Source organism: Rhamphochromis sp. 'chilingali' (assembly GCF_963969265.1).
Source record: "Rhamphochromis sp. 'chilingali' genome assembly, chromosome: 16".
NCBI classification, from domain to species: domain Eukaryota; kingdom Metazoa; phylum Chordata; class Actinopteri; order Cichliformes; family Cichlidae; genus Rhamphochromis; species Rhamphochromis sp. 'chilingali'.
In genome coordinates, this window is record NC_137943.1 from 30,490,647 (window position 1) to 30,508,087 (window position 17,441).

Sequence of the window (17,441 nt, forward strand, 5' to 3'; positions counted from 1 at the left end):
AGGCTATGACAGCGTCCTTATGTGCCGACACCGGTGTTTTAGCTAGCAAAGCGGCGTGGCTGATGTGGAGTGAAGTCACGTTAATGACAACGTTTACAACCATTGGAGATGTGAGCAGGACAGACGGAACAATTGACAGAAAAAGTGTGGACTTTATACCAGTTTTTAAATTGTGTTGATAGGCCACGTAAAACCAGAGTTATGATAAAAATATACGCAATGTTTGGTTTTCTTCCTGAATATTATCGTTGTTTATATTTACTGCGGGAAGAAACGGTAAAAACTGTGTTTTATAAGGAAAACGCTCGAAAGCACTCTCCACCTGTGAGCGAAAACAACGCCAAAAAAACCCCACTCTTTCCTATTGGTGGAAAAATGTACCATGTTGACCAATCAAAAAATTATATGGCAACATGGCATTTAGATGTTTAGGAAGGGGGGAAGTTTTAGGAGTGACAGCGGTGTTTTGAGATGTGAGAGATTTGCGACGTTTAGCGCAAATCTTGTGATGTTAGTGTGTAGTGTAGTCAATAGTTTTGACTACACTACACACTGTGTCAGAACAATGAGGCGACTACTGAATGTTACAGGTGTTACGGGAGTGATACATCTCCTGTTGTCAGGCCTGCAGGTATCAGGCTGTGGTTCTCCTTTATCTCATAGTAGACATAAACTATTTTTTGGAGTGGCACAAATAATTTGTCTATAAATAGTTGCTGCAAAAAACTTTGTTGTTTGCATAACTCAGTTACTTTTTGAAGAAGTAACTATATAATTAATTGCCCAACATTGGTCATTATTTACTGTACTTTGCAGACAGAGAGTTACAGGACTCTCTCCCAGACCACAGACTCATATTCATGATACAAGTCAGAGCTTTATAAAAAAAAAAAAGAAGAAGAAAGAAAGAAAGCTGTGTTTTCAAAATTGGAGTTCAGGTTATTTTTACTTCCAATAGTGTTAACATACTACACAGGTCAATGACTAGATTTTACATTTTCATTGTAAGTGGGCTAAAGCAGTTAATTAAAAGTAGTCTAACATAAATGCTGTAATTTGATTATTTTAATAAAACCATGTAACTTGGATCGATTCGATGCTGGCGTGACCACAGTGCACATGTCTGCTGTTGCTCACAGTGGTCCAAGGGACCGCTCAGTGAGTTTGTGTGTTCGCTCAGACACATGAAAAATTAGAGGGAACATTGGTGGTCACCCAGGACACGTGCAGAGAAACATTTCTAATTCCCTGTGTGAACAAATATACTTAGAGCTGTTCTCGTGTTAATGTTGATTCCAAATACATGATAATACTATGTGTGAACAGGCCCTTTGTAGCTACTATCAGGCAAACCAAATCTCAGGGACTAAAATGTGTGCACATGTATTCAAACTGCAAGGTGTCTACAGTAGAAGTTGCCATCTATGAAAAGAAAAACTTAGACGGTCTAAATCTACTCATATGACTCACTATTGAGAGAAAAGCAGCATCTTGCTAAATCGATTTCCCTACTTCCTACTCTCTAAGTCAACACTGCAAGAAAGCAACACAAGCTTATGTACTGAGAACGTTTTCCCCCCCCCACAATCAATAGCAAGCTGCTGTTTCACCTGAATAAGCACTCAAAAAGCTGATCATCCACCCAGCTTCTTATCAGGAGATGCTGGATGAATAATAATGCCAAGTGATGATGACTCTGAATGAAAAATGCGATTCATTTTGGCGTCAAAATGTCTTTGTAATGAGAGATTGTCAACATGAAGGAGATGAGGTTAAAAACAGCTGGACAGGTATTAGGCTTAAAAACAGCTGCACAAAAAACTTATGTTTGAAGGAGTGACAGCGGTTCTTCCACAGTGCTAAGAAAGAAACAGTTAACTGCAGGCATGCGATGAATCAGATGATAAAGGGTGATTTTAAATCGCTCTCTTGATCAAGTGGAAAAAACAGGTGCTTACACTGGGATTTTTTAAAGGTCATGACAGATCAAATATTTGCTTTTGTAGCTTAACTTTTGATTAAAGAGTGCACAGTTTGCATACACACGTCTCCCACAAAATGTCATTATATTATATTTATTTAAGAGTGTGACAAAAATCTATGTTAACCCTATAAACCCTGAACCCTGAAATAATGTCCAGAACATATAGATTTTAAATTTAGATATAATTTTGCATATGTGAATGTAATTTTGTATAATCTTTGTTATATCTGGCATTTTTTTTTGGCAGTTTATTGCTCACAGTTTACCTTAAATAAACAAATGGGAGTTGGGGTTAAAAAAGATACACTTGGTGTTACTGGGTTCTAAAGAAAATCCTCCCTTTTAACCAGAAAACTGGAGATCAGGTCTCAAATGCATATATTTCATTCATTTTCACTCGTTGGCTAACTGTGCCAGAAACGCTCTGTCAAGTTTAGCGAGAAATGTGTAGCTGAGCACAATAGTTTTAAAAGTTAAACCATTTGTGAACTTTGAATGACAGGTCAGTTTTGCCTTTAATTTCCCTTTTTCATTCAAACCAAAGTTAGCAGCTTTTTAATAATATGGCTAATTACAACTTTAATTTGCTAGCCAAACTAGCTGAATGTTAGCTAGTTTGGCTACCTAACGTCCAAGCTAACTCCTTTACTCTGTGGTCACTATAATGCTGCTGCTACTACAACTACTTTTACCGATAATAATAATCGAGTGATGGACAAAATACCACACTTCACATGAACTTTTTGCCGAAATATATGTTTTTCTTTTTGTGCAGTGTCAAGCAATATAAACCCACTGCAAAAAAGTTGCACCTTCTCGTATATTAGGTGTTAGTGTTGCTCAAATATCTCACCTGAGGAGAAAAAAAATGTAAATGCTGAATGTCAACCTTGAACGCCATCCACTGCAGGACATCACTTTGTGTGCACACACCTAAGGTACCTGATTTAAAATGCAGCTGGTGTTAGCAGCTCTATAAAACACGTTTTACTGCTCACCCCGATGGTAAAAGTTATTGTGTATAATTATGTCAGAAAAGGATAAAAAGAGACCACAGTCACAAGTCGGGATTGCATTACAATACTGCATCGACAACTAGACTTTATTCACAAGTTGTTTACACCAATAGAACAAAATATCTTCTGTTGTGTTTTGGGGTTTATGTACAGTTTTAATGCAACAGACCAGCTATCTATTCATACTTGATGGTGAGTGAGAAAGAAAGAACAGCAGCAGGGAAACTGATTGAGTATCAACATTGCAAAATAAACAAATAAAAATAAAAGCCCATTATAATAAGCTTGATTCAAATATAGTAGAATAAGATCATTTAAAGTGAATGCCAGTTCACTTAATTCCACATTTTTATAATATACCTGACAGTATCCTAAAAAAGGGGGAGAAACAGAATCTCATTTCACATTGAACACATTATTAAAAGCAGCATTTCTCGTAGCACGTTTCAATTTTGTGATGGAAAAATGTAGACCAGCTTGCTGCAGTGTTACATCATATTGTTACTGCACCCGTTTCAGCCCGCTTTAACTATGATCTGCACAGTTTAGAGAAGATAATCCTTGGCTTTTGTACTTTAAGGTCCTTGGAGCATCTTGTTTAATAAAGAGTCTAACACAAAGTTAATAGATACATCAGCAGTTGGCTGGTTGCTTGCAGAGGTTTGTAAAGGTCATTTTGAGGCAAGGAGAACATTACAGCACACATTTGTTGAATAGTCATGCATTAGCAGCATAGTGTATGCAATTCATGTCATCGGTGATTTACAAACAGAATTAGTAGAATTAACTGAATGAAACATTTCAAACTGTCAACCAATTGATTTTGCACGAGCTGGTTTCCCAAAGCCATCTTTAATAATCAGTGTCTTAACTTCAGGCTATTTAGTAGTGGCTTTTGTCTAGCTAAAACCGAAAATGAGCCGACAATCCCAGGACATTCTGTTTAGAAGCCAGCAAAAATAATGATCTCTGAAGTTGTCTGTAACTGGTGGTGGGGCCTTTTCTTGAGAGGCGTGATACTGAAATAAACCTACATACATGGGCTAAAACATAAAAAACAAGAGTTAATGCTGACTGTGCTCTTTTTATTTACAGCAGTACATAAAACATGTTAATTTTAGAATGGTGTTGGGAAAACCAGCTGAGGCGTGTCACTGCAAACTAATTTCCATTGCAATACAGATTTCACTACTGTACATGGACAAATCATCCATTAATGCTACATTAAGAACCTACTATTCAGAAGCAGAGCTATTCCTTTTGGCATGACAATACTTGTCAGAAACATTACCATTTAAAATGACTCCACTCCAGCATTTTGAACTTATAGTTATTTGAAGTAGGTACTTGTGAGAAGACTCTCACAAACTTTTGGCCGAACAGAAACTTCTGCTCCGGCAGAATGTTCTTCAATGTTTATCGCAGCAGTTTTCATTTAGCACAGGCACAGCTAATCTTTAATCCGCAGGTTAATCCACTAGAATGAGGCCATTTTAAAATGAAGCATTACTCCTTATCCTCGTGGCTTTTACCAGTCCATCTACTGAATGTTTATTTTTTTTTGTTAAGGCAGACATGAGTGTAACTTCACTGACAAGCCACAACATTGTTTTTCCACAAGAAAGAACAATTCAGGTAGAAGAAACACAAAATTGCTTCAACAAAGATGAAGCAAAATCATTTGACCGTATTTCCAGTATTAGCACGTTTTTTTGTTCAACTAAGACAGTTACCGATAATGTGTTAATTTTTGGGTTTCCCCGCTTACTTTTACAAAAGCAAGACTTCGTGGGAGATGGAATCACTCGTGTTTTGCCTAATATCTACCGTACTGACCAACGCTACGTGCTGATGAGTTACAGCATACTGTGACACACTAGCATACTGCATCAAAACATATCAAAAAGCATGGCATTAAATATCAGACACAATATGTGATGATCTGCGTCACAAATGCACCCACTCAGAGACCAATCAGTGGCATCAATTCAGTAAAACTCTCAGGTTTGGCAACTGGCCACGTTGAACATTGCCCAGAAAATCAGAATCAGATATACGATTACATTTTGAGCCATCTTATTTTGATCATTGCCAGCTGATGCCAATGAGATCAATGTTCATCTATAAACAAAAATTATGATAATTAGACACTTAACAGAATACAGATGAATTTGAAAAATCGCTTAAAAGGCGTTTAAATGCGGCAAAATGTTACTTTGGAAAACAGGCTGCTTGGATCATCACAACAGAAGGAAGGTCTGTCTATGTACAGGATAGTTTCAATGGTTTCCTGGCACAACGTTGACTGAGATCGAATGGGAGATGTTAAGAATTGCAAGGAACGGCTGCACATGGAAGGGAGAGGGGTCACAAGGAGGAAAGACGAGACATGCGGAAATGAGAAAATGGGATAAAAGATGAGAAAAAACAACTGATGACAAGATAGGGTGAGAAATAGGAAATTTGACTGCAGGAAATAATAGAAGCGATAAATGGTAAAAACATGGGTAAATATTAGACATGAAAAGGGCATGGGAGTAGCAAGGAGTGTGAAAACAAAATGAAAGTAGAAGACAGTGGAGAGAGGAGGAAAATGAAGAAGGAGTGGAGAAAAAGAAGAAAGGCAGACAGGAAAACAGATTAAGTGAAGTGTCAGAAGGAGGAGAAACAAGAGACGGAAATGACAGATGAGAAGCACGAGAGGGGAAAGAACATAAATAACAGGGTAAAAAATTTAGGAGACGGGAGAAAGACAAAATAGGAAACAATATAGGAGAAGATCCTTGGGATGAGGAGTAGAGAAGGTGTTGTTTTCTACTGTGGAAGAGCTTTCAGGATGGCATTCACCTCCTCAGCAACGGCTGTCAATGCGAACTCAAACTGATCCTGCAGACAGACAAAAAAGAGAAAGAAAGAAAGTTAATACATGCAAGAACAAAAAGATTACTAAGTGTTTGATTTCAGCGATACATGCTACTTTGCATTTACCCTTCAAAAATCCTTAATATTGCATCAGTTTGCGGAGATTATGATGCTGAACAAAATGTGGAAGTACCCAACTTTTATTTCCCACAGACCTTTTTGTCTGTGATCATAGAAAAGCCTGTGAAAAAATCCCACTGGCTTTGTGGCAAAGGGAGACTCTAGCTTCATGGCCGTGAAGTTTAGATGGCCATGCTTATGTTAGAGAACTGTTATGTTGTTTTGAAACACTTATTTATACTCGTGCGTGATCAAAACATGGTTGACCTATGAGTACTTTATCCTCACAGTAAGAAGTAGATTAAAGGCACAAACAGCAGATCAAATTCAGAAATGAAATCAGAGTGCTGAGGCTGGGTCTCCTGACCACAAAGGGAATCAATGTGTGAGGAGTGCAGGGAGAGTGCTGTGACAGCAGTTCAGTCAGGATACATGCTTTAATAAAACCTGGATCAATACCATGGATGTTTTACACACATCCTGGGTTTCCTTTCTAATTAAGTTCACAGATCAGCCGGTAATTGTTTCCAGACCAGCCGGAGTCATTCAGTGTACAGTGTGATGACGATATACTTGGTTGTAGGTCTCTGAGGCAGTGAACAAATGTATTTTAGAATATGAGTCTTTTTAATAATTTGTTTGAGGACTTTTTCCCCCAAAAAATACTTACAAAACTTTATTCCCTTTATTCCCTAAACACTTAACCAAAATGGAATAGAACCACCTTTTTTGCAAATTCTTATTCTCGATCATTCACTTCATATAACCAGAAAGCCTCCACTACAAGTTCTGATTAGGACAACCTGGGACAGGTTATCAGCACCTATTTGAACTCTATACATATTCCTCTGTGATTTGACCTGATTTTCCCATAATCCCTTTCAGAAATCGATTCATCTGAGCTGAAGCAGTGGAGCCAGTCCCCAAAACTCTCAAATCTAGTCTCTCTCACAATAGGGCATAGAGATTATCATCTCAGCAAAGACTTTTAGACAAAGTGAAGTTTTGATGGGAGTGTGATCGATTGTTAGAAAGACAGTTCTGGGGCATTAAGGCGATCTAAGAATGTCAAGTTGACATTTTGAGTTTACCATGGCAATCCTTCGTGTAACCTTTCTACCCAAATTCATGTGACAGCACAGATGGATTGTTCGTTTTTTTGATAGAGATGCTGAGAATGACCTTACTTACATTATATGCTGATGGAAATAAAAGTAGCCTTCCACAGTAGCAACCTTAAATGTAATTACTGCAAATCAGCCTGTATATGCAAAACATTCTCACTGTCATTCTCGGATACTTAGGACTTCTTGGAGTCACATTTTAATCCTACTATGGTTTCGATTTCCAACATGCAGCATAACGGAGCTCATGTTGTAGATTAGCATCTTGATGGGTCACACAGTGGAGCAGATCTAAGTCACTGGGTGTGTTGCATAGGTTCATGGTGAACATCTTTCATTGATGAACCAAGATTTGAAACAGCGAAATATTATAGTGTCTGACTCATTCCAATGTAGCTGAAGTGAGATCCATCCATAGCTATCACAACTTATTATATTCCCCCATGTAATTTGACTGCTGGTACAAAAGCAAAATAATACAGACAAATCTGAGAAAAGCTTTAAATATTTTTTTGATACTTTAATGTTCCTGATGATGCACTGTGTGAGAAGTGCTGTTCATGCACTAGTGTGCAGTCACTACCATACATTTTAAATCTAATAAATATATATATTTTTTCTGCTCATATACATCTTGTTCCTTGATAAATGTTGGCGAAGGTCCTTTCTCCTTCAAGGACCTGCACTTTTATTTATATTTGAGGATTTGTTGAAGTTTGTGAAATTACGTTAAGCAGGATTTTTAAATGTAAAAACAAAAAAAGTCATCTGTTCACACTGTTCCATAAATCAAACAAAATCTGCACAAACAAACAGGATTCAGGTGTGTGTTACCTTAGTCTGAACCATTCCTGGCCTCTGGTCCCGCAGGTGCTCCAGAGTCGCTGCAATATCAATCTCCTTGGCACCTGCCATACACACACACACACACACACACACACACACACACACACACACACACACACACACACACACACACACACACACACACACACACACACACACACACACAAAAATGATGTTGGATTGTGTTCAAGGCACCACCAAGATAATCCAGCTAACATCACTCAATCTGCTCTTTTAAACCAACTCCCATTAGAACAGCAAAGGCGATTACATTCATCCTCTTAGCACAAACACACACACTCTGACTCTAGAAAACAGTGATGGTCTTTAGTTGAAATGAAAAAAAGATGAAGAGGCCAAAGGAGCTGGTGCAGAGGACTTTGTGAGGGAAATCACAGGAACACATGTTTGCTACATTTTCTAAAGAAACCTGAGTCAATCTGAAAGCTCCTTGTTAGTCTTTGGTTGTTCTTAGCCTTTCATGAAGGTTGCCCACCAGAGCTCTCTCAGCCACTGCCAAAAGCTGACGTGTGTTTGTCTGTGTGTGTATTGCCCGTCAGTCTGTCTGTATGCCAGACTGGGATAATGTCCCACAGCTGACAAAAGTGTGGCTGGCTGCAGTCAGCTCAATGACCTCAGGCCAAATGCTGGTCAGATTATCAGAGACTGTGATACATTACAAACATATTATAATCCTTTTGGAGTCAAACACAAGGAGGCATATACGTATCTGACGTGTATAATCTTATGTGACCATAATTGAAAAACTAGATTTCTCCAGTTTCAGCACTTAAGCCTTGATAAGCCAATTCTAGCCTTTATAGACAAAAGTCTTTCACGTCTTTGAAAAGTAACAATAAAAACGACAGTTTGAATGTTTTCTTTTTAAATTTGTCTTAATAGTGTTTTTAGTTAAGCACTATTTAGACGAGCTACTTGGAATTGATTGGATCAATACATAATACAATATTACAATTAACAAGACTTTATTTAAAAAATGGTTTGCTTCTGTTTCTCAGTGTGGAAATGGACAAAACTATGGGGTCACAACTTTTACTCCTTCAGTTCAGGTGTTTTCAGTCCCACTGCCACAGGTGAACAAAATCAATCAAGCTATACAAATGTTTGTGAAAAAAAACTGGTTGTTTTAAAGAGCAATCCAAGGGTAACAGCAATCTACCGGTGCAACACGTCAGTTTGTGCACTTTCTCCCTCCTAGATATTGCACAAACAACTAAGTTTTACTACAGTGACTGCTACTATTAAAGTGACAGACAACATCAAGTTAATGCATAAAAGTTGCCAGTGCTTTGCAGAGTTTGAAAACCTTCTCTGACATCAACAACAGCACAAAGATTGTGCGCCCAGAGCTTCAATGGGATGGGTTTCCATGGCCGAGCAGCTGCCGCAGGCGTGCTTATTGTCCACAAACTGCATTATATCAAGTTTCTAGAATTTCTTTTTTATCGCCACTATGAAAATCTTTTGATGTTATTTATGATTTTTATTTTTTCTGTCTTTCCAAAATACATCACTAAGGTTACGTTTACCTTTAAATACAATAATCTTCCTCAGTATATCAAATACTTGAGTACTACTACTAATAGTTTCAGCTTGTATGACCCATCTGCTACTCAGTTTTACTTAATATTGCTGTTGGACTGTGTGGCATGAAAATTGTGTAAAATTTGGGATGAAAACAAACAAAGGTAAGAAGAATCCATTCAGAAGGCCAGATAATACTTTGTAAAAACGCTAGCATTGTAATTATTTTTGCTGATGAATTAACAAATAACAAAAGACATTCATGGAATTGCTCTTAATGCACTTATCAAAAATAAAAAAAAACCCAAAAGGATATTAAAACATTTTTTTCTCAGAAAAATCTCTATTATATGTTAATGTAGCTTTTTAAATACCATTTCTGCAACAAATGAAGTGTAAGCTACTTTTAAAAGACTCATTGTACTTATAACGGTCTTACGGCCGCCCTGTGATGTCAATGGAGCATAACCAAAAATTGCAGGTACCCACGCATTATTTGAGAAAAGAATCAAAGAGACATAAAACACAAGAGATGATTCATAAAGTCAGAGGGAAAAATAGATGTTAAGGGGGGAGGAAGACATGTCGCAGAAATAGAGAAATTGTTCTGGGAGAGAAAAGGGACAAGAGAGAGAGAGGTGGGAGCAACAATTAAATTCAGAAAGAACAAAAGACAGAAAAAACATTTAATTTGTTTTCTGTCCTTCCGTTTCTCTCCCCCACCTTCTCCTCCTCTATCCAAATTCTGAGGAAACAAAAAGCGCAAGAATTACTTTTTCTTGTTGTGACACATAATAACACTCCTTTTTCTTGCCTGCATGAAGAGGAAAATGAATGGTGGGAGAACCGCTCATTCACACCATTTTCTCTTTCTGTTTCACAGGTTTTGTGAGCTTTTTTCCCCCCTTTTCACAACACAATAGACTCCCTTCTAGCCAGAAAAGCTGCAGCAGACTACTCACTGCTTTAGTTTTTCTTTTTTGAGTGGAAGGACTTAACAAACCAAGGGCTATTGTGAAGATTCTGATAAAACTCAAAATGGACGGTATTAAGAAAAAATGCCTAATTCGGGCTTTCCCTTGAAGGAGATGGTGGAAGCATGAAAAAAGCGGGACTAGTATAAAAACCTCTGCCTCATTTTGAGATTCCCTCTTCTGTAAGACCGCTTTGGGGTGGAGGTCGAGGAGTAGGACTTAGGAGGGTAGAGGGGGGTGTGCTATAGATGAGAAGGAGGAGAGAAAGCCTGGAAAAAAAAGAAAAAGAAAGAAAGACACGCAGCCCTTGAGGAGGCCACGAAAACCCCAAAGCCGAGGGCTGGGTTGACCAGCTGGACCTGAAGAAAAAAAGTGCAGAAAGAAATGGTGCAGTGCTGAAAAGCTCTCTGGTATTCACTGTGTTTTGATAGATTCTTAAGATGAAGAGAAAGGTGATGGGTGGTGGTTAGAAACAGGAGAGAAGTAAGGGCGCATTTTGGAAAAGTTGAAGGGAAAAAAAACGTGAGAACCACCTCAACCCTGCTACATCGCTATAATTCTTGAGGAAATTTGCAATTCCTTGGGAAAAAACTGTTGGAATCTATTAGGAAAGAGGGGAAGGAGGAGGAGGGAGTGTGAAGGAAACTGGGGTTATTCTGTCTCTGAGAGGATGGAAGAAGAGGAGGAGGCAGTGAGAAATTTCTTTGATCAGGATGGAGAAAACCTGCAAACCCAAAGGCTTTAAGGTTCTCAGGACAAAAAAGGAGGAAAGTAGAGCTGAGAAAGTGATGTACGAGAGGGCAACTAGATTTTTCAGGTATTTCGTTTTAAATACAAACCTATATTATCGTCTTTTCAACAGGGCACTTTACAATCATCTATTTAATCCTTAAGCACTTGCAAACATACAGTGGCTTAAACGGAGGAAGACAAATCTTATAATCTACAGACATCAGCCAGGTCAAATCGTTTAAAACTTTATTTGAGATGATACGTTTTTGTAGACGATTGTTGCTTTTCACTGTTACAAAGCAATGGCAGCACCTTTAATTTTATACATTAGTATTTGTTGCCTGTGATTTTGTATAATTTAGTTAGTTAATTTTGGTAATGAGCACGTTTCCAGTTTAACTAATTGTAGACACACGTACAATGCTGAGCTGTAAAATGAGGATAAGTAGGGGATAAGTACATCATAAAGAAATAGCATACAAGCAAAAGCCAAAGCAAAACTCCTAATTAAAGCTGCAATAACTGATTTAATTATAACTTCATAGCAAAACTAATGTATGAGCATTAGCTCCGTCTTGGTCTCAACCAAATTCGGAGGAAAATATCTGCTTGCTACAACTGAAACTTTGCCTTTTTGTTATGCAGTTGTCTGGGTGATGAATACAGAGAGTAAACCAAAGAGGTTACAACGATTGGCTGGAAGACCAAAGCACTAAACTCATGAGTTAATACTCTATTTGGCCTTTTTAGGCACCCATTTCATGTTAATCTTTTCCAGATGAATAACTTTAACTACTCTGCACATTAAAATCTTCATTTTATGCACTGTAGTTTATAAAAATCTAACATGTTAGAAGACGATCACGTGGTTTGTATATGGGATATAAACACCTAGGATATGGTAATGCAGTACTACAGTACGTATATAAGTACTCAAGTGAACATACCTCAAATTTGTCCCAAAAAGATAAAGTACGGAGCAAAGAAATTTATCTTTTTAAATGAGAAATTTAAAGATAATAGTGACAGACTGGTCGGTTGGCACAGCTCAGACCAAGTGAGAGTCTTCTACCTTTGCTTCTGCTGATTTTCATGTTTTACCTCGAAGGATTACACGCTCCTGTATGGGTTCAGCAGATTTCACAACTCCCCCAGTTTATGAAACATCTTCAGAGGCAATAAAATAAAGTAAAAACATAAAGTGCTGTCAAAATCCTATTTTTCTGCTAACATAAACACTCTACCTAACACAGATTTCACACCGTTTTATCAATGGTGAAATCCACTTTGATCCTCACAATAAAACCTCTCTAGCATTTCCTGACCACGGTCCGATTACATCACTCAAAGAAAAGATGATTTTCTTTTCAAAAAGATAAAAAAAATATTTTGTTTATTAATATCTCAGTGAGGACGGGGAGGGTTAGGCCTCGTTTTAGGGCCTTTATCTGGCTTATTCACAAAGTGGAGCAAACAAACATGAAGAGCCTTAATAAACGTGAAGCTTTACCAGCTTGAAACAGCTGGGTGATGAACAGACGTGATGATACTTTCATGTAGGAGACTATGGTTCTACTCCTGTTTGTGCTCATCATTAATTTTTTATTTTTTAATTTGGTTTTCAATTATTTTTAAGATGTGCTGCAACAAAAAACATTTTCAATCTCAATTGCTAATTTGCTTTTTATAACAAATAATCCTTTCTGTCATCGTTGTATTTTTACTCAGTTGTATATAGTATTTGTATTTGTATTCTATTTTTATCTTATTGTATATTTATTTTATTTTATTCTACTGTATATAGTATTTTATTTTATTCTATTCTGTACAGTTGTGTACTGTATTTATTCTTATTGTATTCTAATTTTTGCCTCATAACTTTTGCACTGTCCACTTCCTGCTGTGACAAAACAAATTTCCCACGTGTGGGACTAATAAAGGTTATCTTATCTTATCTTAAATTCATGAAGAATGTGTGTTTTTTTAATGACTCATGCTTTTACAATTTATCAGGGGTTAAGGCTAGAAATTATTAAAAGCTTTGAGTCACTTTCGGTGACAGGTAGGCGTCGCCTAAATACTGTACCTGTCTGTTAGGCTTCACCTGACCTGGTTCAAGTGTCGACTGTGTTTGTGCAGCTGCATTTTAAGTATGTTTTTTTAGCAGCATCTGTGTGATGCATTCACACAACGCATGGATGCAAGCTAGTTAGCTTGGAAAGGTCAAAGGTCACAAAGCTAAAGTTGAGATCAGTCCACATAGCTATGGTAATCCATTATATAAAGACTAATAATAATAGAATAAAAGTGAAATTAAGTTGTATTTAAGTTGTAAAATCTAATGGCAGCAAAGGACAACTTTTTGCATGTTTCACATTCTCATATATATTTTCAGTGTAGTGTTAATGGAAACTTTTGACCCACAGCTAATGTGTTAATTCGATGTCAAGCAGGAAAATGCTCATTGCTCTAATTTGCTGCCACAGTAGCCTCGGCTACACTTCACATCATTTGAAATCTCCTCCATTACTTAGCAAAGAAAAGAAAACAGTTTTCCTTAGTTTTCCTCTTCTGATATCTATGTACTCTCCCTGCTGTCTGTCAAAAAATATATTTTGTTTAAAAATATCCAAGGCAAAAGTTACTTGTTATGAGATGAATTAATTTCATGTTGCTTCAATGGCCAATTAGGTTTTTATAGACAAGTTTGGAATGGGAAGGATTTGGGAAGGAGATAAAAGGACATGGAGGACTTTCCCCCTCGCATCCACCAACTCCCGCCCATTCCTCCCGGCCCCTTGGTGCTTGGGAGGGGCCCCATCACAGTGTGACAGCCTGGGAAATGGCCACTGAAGCCCAAACTGACCCTTTGATCTGGAATTAAAGACCCAGGAGCTCGTTCTGCTACAGCAGCACCACCACAGGACAAACGCACACTTACAAAGAAAGATACGCACACATACACACAAATATCCAATCAGTAGAAACAGTGGATTGATCACCTTCTGTCTTTACATCGTGTAACCGAAACATGAGGAATCAATTTTTAGAAAGACTTTACTGACACACACTAAACATCTGCCTTATTAACATCATCTACCTTTTCAAAGTTCTTCTAACATGAAGCCCACACTCAATTAGAGACTTTTAATTTGAAAGACATGAGACTAGTCAGATGTGTAATTACAGGCTCAGGCTTATAAACAAATCGAACCACATGAATGGAGGAAGTAAAAGGAAGTTGGTTTGTTAAAAACAAATCAAAATATTTTGTAAATAAAATACAATCAACCTGAACTTCAGTAAAGGAGACTTCACTTAACATGATATCAAGAACCGTCACTGCCCCTTAAAATATTCAGTCTCTTACATAATTACTCGCTGTGTTATTATATCATACTGTAATTATAGTAATTATCAAGCACTTATAATGTGCTTAAAATCCACTGGCTGTGAGTCCTGATGGCACTTCAAATAAACAATTCATGGTCAGTTCAGGTTAATTACCAACAGCCTGCACACTAATTTTACATCTCCACTTCTTTTTAGCTCGTTTCTGTCACCACGTCATGAAAATCACACTTGCTCTCTGTCTGGATTTTACTGAGTTTAACTGTGTTTTGTTGGCAAGACAGGAGAAAAACAAGCTGCAGCATGGTGCCAGAGCAGCGGAGCATCCACTGAGATAATGAAACAGATATTCATTTGCAGTAATTAAGCAAAAGCTAATAAAAAATAACTAATAATATATTTTAAAAATAAGCTTGTTTTCTCTGGCTCAGAGGCAGAAAGTAAGAGTGATCGAGTGTGCTAATGGAAAATGTCATTGTTCGTAGCTACTCATCACTGTAATGATCTAATTAAATGTCATTATTTTCAATGCAATCATCCAACTTTGCAAAAAGCAATAACTTTGATGATAGCGGGAATAATTTGACAGCCGTGCTTTTTATTTCTCCAGTCACAACAGGGAGGGCAAACTGAGCACCTTCTCCACACGGGCGAAAAGGAAGGGCGGGGAAAAGGATAGGGAACACCTACCTTTAGCCATCTTGTTGAGGACCATGTCGATCAGGATGTAGGTCCCAGTTCTTCCAGCACCATCGCTGCTCAGATGGATGAGAGAGAGAGTAGGATATGAGGGAGAGAGAGAAAAAGGGAGAATGCAAGAGGATGAGAGACAGACGGAGAAGCATTAATTAAATTTGTCTGATAACGTCATATCGTCGCTTATCGCCAATTAAGCAATTTTCTAATTCCTGTCACTTGATGTTTTTAATTATACTTCTACATTAATTTCCATAATGTTCATTTACATCATTACTCTGTTGCTATGTGATGTCATACGTATACGGATGTGGAAAATGCACAAAGTGTAACATTAATACGAGTGAATAAAAGGAATAAAAATCTTTTACAGGTACACTAAATGTTCCTGTTAATGCCCAAAAAGCAATACTGCATTAATACAGTTATGTACTGATTAGGTAAAAATGTGAGCGGCTGAGTGTGAGAGCTGATTAGAGATAATTACACAGCGCATTATCACAATCAGCTCTTCCACCTTGTCGACTTCTTCAAGTTCAGACAAGGAGGACTAAATGTTCTTTCAGTGTCTCATACAATTTTAAATAACATATAACCCAGGAAAAAAATATTACACTGAAATGTTTATAGCATAAGATCACTTGGCAGGACTGCTGGCAAGCTTGCAAAGCCGAGTAACACCTTCAGGTTTACAGTTGCTATATTTATTTTGTATCCTCTGCCATGTTCATGTTATTGTCTTTCTTTGTTTTTCCTCTGGAGTGAAGACAGACGCGACCCAACTCCAGTGTTAAGCGAGCGAGCATCAATCAGAAAGATTTAATACGTCGAGGTTTACGAGTCTTCTAATGCCATTTCAGGGGGATAAGCAACTTCAAACGTGTACAATTATGGAAACGAGAGACTGAGAGGTTCTTTTTAAAACATCAAAAAATGTAAACCTGTTTTTAGAGACATAGGAGCAAATGTATGTTTGTCTATTCTGAAATAAACACACTGAACACAGTGTGCAGAAACTGAATTACGCTCTGCTTTGTATGTGGAGGGAATATTTTCTATCCAAGATTTATTTCAAGTGTTGAAAATTGATGTCTGCACCCCTACCAGTCTATTTCATGCGCTGGTGTGTGCACGTGTGTGTGTATGTGTGTGTGTGTGTGCATGCTGGCATGGGTCCATACTTTCTGAATATTTCATTTTCACTGGGACCTTTGTTATTTTCTGCAGTAATTGAGAAGTGCCACTGCAGCCTGCGAGTGTGTATGTGCCTATTCTACAGAGATGCTCTGATCTTACACACTAGATTTGCACGTGTTCATGTGTGTGTTATACAGGTTATTACGGTGTGATTTTAGCTCTATCGTATCACTGCACCTTGCCAGGATCATTACAAAGTGATCAAAGATATGTGATGTGTGTGTGTGTGTGTGTGTCAGCACACGCCTGAGGGCTGTGAGTAAACATGTCAAGATGTCTGCTGCCTTCTCTGACTCTGTTTAAAGTGATAGACATGGAAAGAGGCAAGGAGGAAGGGAAAGAGAAAGATGAAATAGAAAAATACACAGTGGATGGAAAAAAGAGAGAACGCTGCTGTGTGATTATTGAATTTCTGCATCTGCGCTCTTCAGTGTGCTCACTCCTCACTCTGACTGCTTCACTCTGCCCTCTGCATGCATTACAGTGATAAATGGCTGTGCACAGTTGACTTTGACAAAATCATTTGGAGGCTCTAAGTGAAAGTCTCTACAGCATGAACATCAAAGTTTATCAGTCTCTATATTATCGCAGCCTTAGATATGTTTGGCTGCTTGAGTTTAGGAATGTACTTGGACCGGTCCAAATCAAGGTTAGAATCTTGTCTTCATAAGCATCTAAATGCATTCGAAGCGCATTAATCACTGGAAAACTTCACTGCCAGTCAAACCTTACCACCCAGAAAATATCCAGCATAAAAAGCGTCAGCTCTCCAACTGTAAGAAATATTCCCCAGCTTTCCACCCAGATTTTCTCCTCCTGCTGAATAGATGATCCGCTCTAACGCTTGCTTTTATTAAAACTTTCGGCATCTCTGAAGAACATTTTTAATTTGTGGTACCTCTAAAAGCTGGCATTACAGAAACTCTCAAAATGAGTACATAATCAATGCAAACTTCACTTTGATCTTTTTATCATGATCTCTTTTTATAAAGGC

At 37.8% G+C, this 17,441-nt stretch overlaps 1 protein-coding gene across 2 annotated transcripts in view; it reads right to left on the bottom strand.

The window, feature by feature from the left end:
• Positions 1 to 3,054: 3,054 nt before the first annotated feature.
• LOC308412638 (receptor-type tyrosine-protein phosphatase N2-like) overlaps positions 3,055 to 17,441 on the bottom strand; it is a 228,846-nt gene continuing 214,459 nt past the window's right edge. For both annotated transcript variants that reach the window (XM_080907154.1, XM_080907155.1), the window contains 3 exons: positions 15,245 to 15,309; positions 7,941 to 8,014; positions 3,055 to 5,886 (listed from right to left, as the gene is read on the bottom strand). In XM_080907154.1, coding sequence (XP_080763280.1) covers positions 5,815 to 5,886; positions 7,941 to 8,014; positions 15,245 to 15,309 — 211 coding nt within the window. In that variant the 3' untranslated portion in view covers positions 3,055 to 5,814. The remainder of the gene's footprint in view (positions 5,887 to 7,940; positions 8,015 to 15,244; positions 15,310 to 17,441) is intronic.